The sequence below is a fragment of the Histoplasma capsulatum genome, genomic scaffold, assembly GCF_000149585.1.
Source record: "Histoplasma capsulatum NAm1 scaffold_6 genomic scaffold, whole genome shotgun sequence".
NCBI lineage: Eukaryota > Fungi > Ascomycota > Eurotiomycetes > Onygenales > Ajellomycetaceae > Histoplasma > Histoplasma mississippiense.
The window spans coordinates 1718002-1723743 of NW_001813977.1; the positions used below are offsets into that span (position 1 = coordinate 1718002).

The following is a 5742-nucleotide window of genomic DNA, read 5'->3' on the forward strand; positions in this document are numbered from 1 at the left end:
CCTCTGCGATATTAATTTTCAATGAGCATTGAGGAAGAATTTCAAGGGTGTTACATGGGGGATTATCTCTTTCGCATGTTCTTTTTCAACTCTTCATTTGTTGCTCCTCCAGCTACCTGTGACCTTTCCCCTGTCTGTCTAATACCCTATCAGAATAAAAAGCAGCGGGTGTTCAAAGGAAGACGACGATTCTAGAATCGCTCATGCCTCTAGGTGCACCTCACCATATATTACTCTCAAATTCATATATTCTTTGATCGGGCTTATCTGAAACACAACGTACTTGGGGATGGGATTTTGGATAAATATGGTGTATTTAACGCAATATTAGGTGTAGATGCTATATTACTAATACAGGTGCAATTGAATAGTTATAGGAGAATAGTAATTGTTAGTCGGATCCGGATTCTTAATGAAGTTCTTAATTTATCACTAAAAAAATACCACACTTGCAATAGGCGAGATATCAGAATACAGTTGAGTTTTATGAGAGAAGATTATGAAAATATTATCTATTTTGTATATAATAGAAATAGAATCTTAAGATGAATTCTATAAATATAAAAGGCGCTAGTTAGTATATACGAATAAGATATTCTATGATAAATGTAAAAATATTGCCCAAATATAAGCGTTCGTACATTCCCAGGGACATCTAGATCAGCGTGGCTAAATGTAAAATCCTACCAGGAATCAAGCCTCCTTAAATGCACCAGTGATAATGTAATTTTGTTGAATTTTTCAAAATTAATAGAATAAATATCGAGCAAATTTTAAAGTAATAGTTGATCAACTCACAATCAATTGAAAAACTAGATTATTTGAATTAATTGTTGCCAATTGATTTGCCACTCTACGATCTACTGACGCTAGTGGTAACTAACGTAATCAACCATCTAACGCTCGTTTCCACCCAACGCTCGCCTTTGTAAATCAATTACAATCAACTTCAAATGCTAATATCTCAATGAATATTCATTCAAAACTATTCTAAAAAAGAGAACAATAATTTATAGATATATATTATATTATATTATATTTTTATAAGAAAAAAATATAGAATTATTAATTTATTAAACTTTTTAAAATACTATTTTAAAATAAAATACACAGTATATATTTATAAATATATTTATAAATATTGATTATTTCCATATTAAAATTAAATATTTTATAGATTTTAAATATTTTTAATAGAATATAAAATTTTATTTAAAAATTCTTATTTATTATTTATTCATTTAGAATTTTATATAATAATATATGAAACAGAATCACGGGATTTGGAAATATTGAAATTTTAAAAGGAAAAAGGTCTTTACTTTTATATAAATACACTGAAAACGATAGCGAACGATAGCCCTGATCGCAGGGAATCTCACGACACCCAGCAATCCCCAGTTGAGGTGGTGCTGGTGCCATGGTTGTGATGGAGGAAATCGTGGGACGCGCTGACGGACGCCCGCGAGAAGAAAACTCTGACAAGAGGCAGCAGCCCACCACATGTGGAGCAATATTGACACAGTTGAGCAATGTTCTTTGCAATGGGAGCGAAGATCCTGCCATCAACGGCAAAGGGAAGGAGGTAGTGGAGGAGGCAGCCAGGTTGGTGAGGGAGTTGAAGGTCAAACTGGGGGAGGTGATGCTGGCCAAGGTGGAAGACGCGACCGTGGCGACACGTGTACAACGCCAACCCGAAGGAGTGAAAGAAGCCAAACTGTCATCATGGGCCAAGGTCGCAGGACAGGGAATTCCAGAAAAACCAGTGCCTAACCGAACCCTCCGCGAGATTACTGTCCTACGCCGGGACTGCGAAGCCCTCCCAGCTGAGGAGGCCACCCCCCCAGCGATTGTGGCAGCCGTCAACGCCAGAATTGTGGATGTGACAAAGGGAAAGGTGCTTGCAGCAAGATGTCTCCCCAGTGGAGACATCATCCTGACAACCGACGCGAGGGAGACCAGGGAGGCCTTGACTAAGAGCAGCACATGGCTGGAAGTCTTGGGACAAAAGGCGAAGGCAAAGCACACCCTGTACCCAGTCATGGTTAAGGGAGTCCCAATGGGCAACACCAACTGGAAGGAGGAACAGCAAGCCATCAAGGCAATTTACGCACAGAATGAAGGACTCCGAAGAGGGGTACAAATTGAGAGACTGTCTCTACGACGGAATGCCAGCTTGCAGGCAAAGGTTGGGTCTCTTGTACTCAGCGTCACCTCGCCTCAGCAAGCCAACCTACTAGTAGACAATGGATTGATAATAGACAGCATATTTTGTGACGTTGAAATCTTCCACCGGGAAGCGCAGGTCACCCGGTGCTTTAACTGCCATGAGTATGGGCATACGGCCAGATTCTGCAGGCAGGCCAAAAGGTGCGGGTTCTGCGCGGCAAAAGAACATGACGACAAGGAATGCCCAGCACGAAAAGCTGGGGAACAACCGAGGGCGCAAATTGTAGGGGAACACACCCAGCCTGGGTCTCTAAGTGCCCTGAGAGGGAGAGGGCATCAAGCAGGGCCCGTACAGCATACATGGAAAGACCCCGTAAGTTTATGGAGCCAAAAGCACAAGATGGGTGGCAGGTGGTGCAAACCAGAGGAAATAAAAGGTTACCCACTGGGGAACCAGAGGGCCAAAGAAGAGGACCAGGCCGACCCAAGGGGATTCTGCAAGCAGGCGAAGCCCAGAGAGGAGCTCTAAGTGCCTTTATAGCACCACAGAGCTCACAACCTGGGTCTCAGCTACAGGAGGACCTAATGGACTACACGCAGACCCCAGCCCCCACGCAACAATGAGGGACACACTAAACCTCCTACAATATAACGTGCACAACTCTGCGAGAGTTATGGGTGCGTTATTGGCAGACCCTGCAACAGAAGACAAATACGACGTAATTGCAGTACAAGAGCCCAGCCGGAATCCCCACATGCTAGCAACACACTGCCCCAGAAGCTGCGGCTTCTGGCCAGCATATCACCCGGAAACACACCCAAGAGTATGCTTTCTGGTCAACAAAAGGCTCGTGGAACACACATGGGAGTGCCACTACCACTCAGAATACATTGCAGTGCTGACAATCACCACCGACCTGGGTAAGGTGCAAATAGTCAATGTGTATGCACCTCCTCCAGGGGGCTACAGCAGTGAACCGGAGGAATCCCCCATAGGCCAGCTGCAGGAGGTAGCCGGAATGGGCACAGATGCAGAGCTGGTCATATTAGGAGATCTTAATGTCCACCATGAGAGGTGGGGAGGGGTGAGAGTGGAGAGAAACTTCCGCATGGCATGGCAGCTAATAGCACAGGTGGATAGGCTGGGTCTCCAGCTTGCCACACCTGGCGGGGCTACCACATGGCAGGACAGAGGCAGCCCAGGGACGACTATAGACCTCACCTTTCTATCACCACTCCTGCACGACAAGCTCAGGAGGTGTGCAATAGCGGAGGAGGCATGCAAAGGATCTGACCATAAGCCCATAGAAACAACACTGGAACTCACACCCATCCCAAAGGAGGCTGAGAGACGAAACTGGAAGAATGCGGAGCCTGAGGAGGTAGCAAGGGACTGCCAAAAGCTATATGTGCCACAAAGCCTGGACTCCAGGCAAGCAGTCAAGGAGTATGCAGACTACCTGGTAGGATTTGTAGGGACATTAGCGGACAAACACGCCACCGTAAGTAAGGCTGGGTTAAAATCCAAGACATGGTGGTCACCGAGGGTGGCCAAGGCAGTGGAGGAGTACAAGCAGGCTAGGAGGTCCCAGCTCCCAGAAATGGAGCGGCTCAGGGCACGCTGCAAGCGCAACAGAGAAATCCACTTGGCTAAGACAGCAAACTTCAGAGATCTGGTTGACAGGACCCGTGATGACCCCAGATTGATGTGGGGACTGGCAAAATGGGGCAAGGAAAGAAGCCATCTGCCCCCACAGGCACCTACTGTCCCCCCCCTGAGAACAGGGGAAGGGGCTGACGCGACGGTAGAAACCTCTTTTGAGGGGAAGGCTGAGGCATTACGACAACGGTTCTTCCCACAGCCAGAGCCCGCCGACTTAAGTGACACCAATATGGAGCTGCTGCAAGCTGAAAGGGAAGCGTCAAATGACACCATCAGTGTGGAGGACATGGAAAGCCTGATCCAGAGACTGCCAAACAGGAAGGCACCAGGGAGGAGTGGGATCACCAACGAGTTCCTTAAGATGCTGGGCAGAACATTTGTGGAGGCCATAACAGCTCTCACCAATGCATGCTGGCATTGGGAGACTTACCCAGACACGTTTAAGGAAGCCAAGACAGTGGCCTTGCGCAAGCCAGGGAAGGCTGACTACCAGACTGCAGGAGCGTGGAGACCCATTGCCTTGCTGGACACAATAGGGAAGATTGTGGAGGCAGCAACTGCAAAACGCCTGCGGAAGATCGCGGAGGACCACAACCTGCTACCCTCACAGCAAATGGGGGCAAGAAGGGGCAGGTCCACGAAACAGCCATAGCACAACTTCTAGCCCAGATAAGGACAGTGTGGCAGCACCCAGGACAGGTGGCATCGGTACTCTCCCTAGACATGACAGGGGCCTATGACAAGGTGCTGCGGGAGCGAATGGTTCACATCCTCCGGCGACTGGGCATCCCCAGGGACCTGGTGGGATGGGTTGCGTCCTTCATGACCAACAGGAAATCCACAATTGCCTTTGAGGGCCAGGAATCAGACACCTTTGACATCCCAGCAGGCATCCCGCAGGGGTCACCCCTATCACCTATACTATTCCTATTCTACAATGAGGAACTGGTGCGCATCTGCTCAAGACCGGGGCGCCCGGTGGTGTGCATAGCCTTTGTAGACGATGTCAACGTGATGGCCTATGGCCAGTCCACTGAGGACAACTGCAGGGAGCTCCTGCGCATGCATCGGGCATGCGAGGAGTGGGCAGCACGGCACGGGGCGGTCTTTGCCCTCCAGAAGTATGAGCTAATGCACTTCACACGGGCGCGCAACCAATTCAACCTACAGGCTGAGCTGAGACTGCCAGGACAAACTATACAACCGAAACAGGTGATGAGGGTATTGGGTGTATGGTTAGACTCTAGGCTGAGATGGAAGGGCCAACTGGACGCGGTGGCAGGCAAGATGAAGACTCAAGTCAGAGCACTGTCCCAAACCACCCAATCCACATGGGGGCTCCCACTACGACAAGCGAGAATGGTGTATAACATGGTCATCAGGCCGGCCCTGACCTATGGAGCAATAGCATGGCACCAGCCACAGGGGCAGGGGGGCACGGGTCCAGCTAAGTCAGGACTGGCCCTCAAGCTGACCACAGTGCAGAACTCCTGCCTCAGAATAGTGGCAGGGGCATACAAAAGAACCCCAACAAGCACACTGGAAGCGGAAACCCACACAGTACCCTTAGACATCCACCTGGATGGGCTAGTGGCAAAGGCGGTCAACAGGATGAAGGCCTCAGGAATGGCGCAACAAATTGAGAATGCGTGTGCAGCCATAAGGACCAGGCTTCGGCACCGGGGGGTGACAAGGGGGGCACAGAGACACATGGGAGCTGTGGTTCACCCGGCAGCCCTGCCAGTGGACTGGGAACAGCAATGGATTCAGGGTGCTAAGGAGAGAGCTACAGCAGAGATGACACCGGAACAACGAGCCAACCTGGACCAAGCCTCATATAATCACTGGCTGAAGCGCGAGCAACTCTGGAGGTGGGTGCAGAGGTGGAAAAGACGTGAGCCCCCCTGGGG

At 49.0% G+C, this 5742-nt stretch overlaps 2 protein-coding genes across 2 annotated transcripts; both read left to right on the forward strand.

Annotated features, from left to right (window-relative positions):
* Positions 1-1420: 1420 nt before the first annotated feature.
* Positions 1421-4484, forward strand: HCAG_06835 (predicted protein; the record flags this gene model as incomplete). Its single annotated transcript, XM_001539180.1, has 4 exons — positions 1421-2331; positions 2359-2542; positions 2840-2993; positions 3106-4484. 4 exons carry the CDS (start codon positions 1421-1423, stop codon positions 4482-4484), a joined length of 2628 nt encoding a protein of 875 aa, XP_001539230.1.
* Positions 4485-4846: 362 nt separating this feature from the next.
* On the forward strand, positions 4847-5475 carry HCAG_06836 (predicted protein; the record flags this gene model as incomplete). The annotated part of the gene is made up of 2 exons (XM_001539181.1): positions 4847-5067; positions 5337-5475. The coding sequence occupies 2 exons, from the start codon at positions 4847-4849 to the stop codon at positions 5473-5475; spliced, it is 360 nt and encodes a 119-aa protein (XP_001539231.1).
* Between the last annotated feature and the right edge of the window lie 267 nt (positions 5476-5742).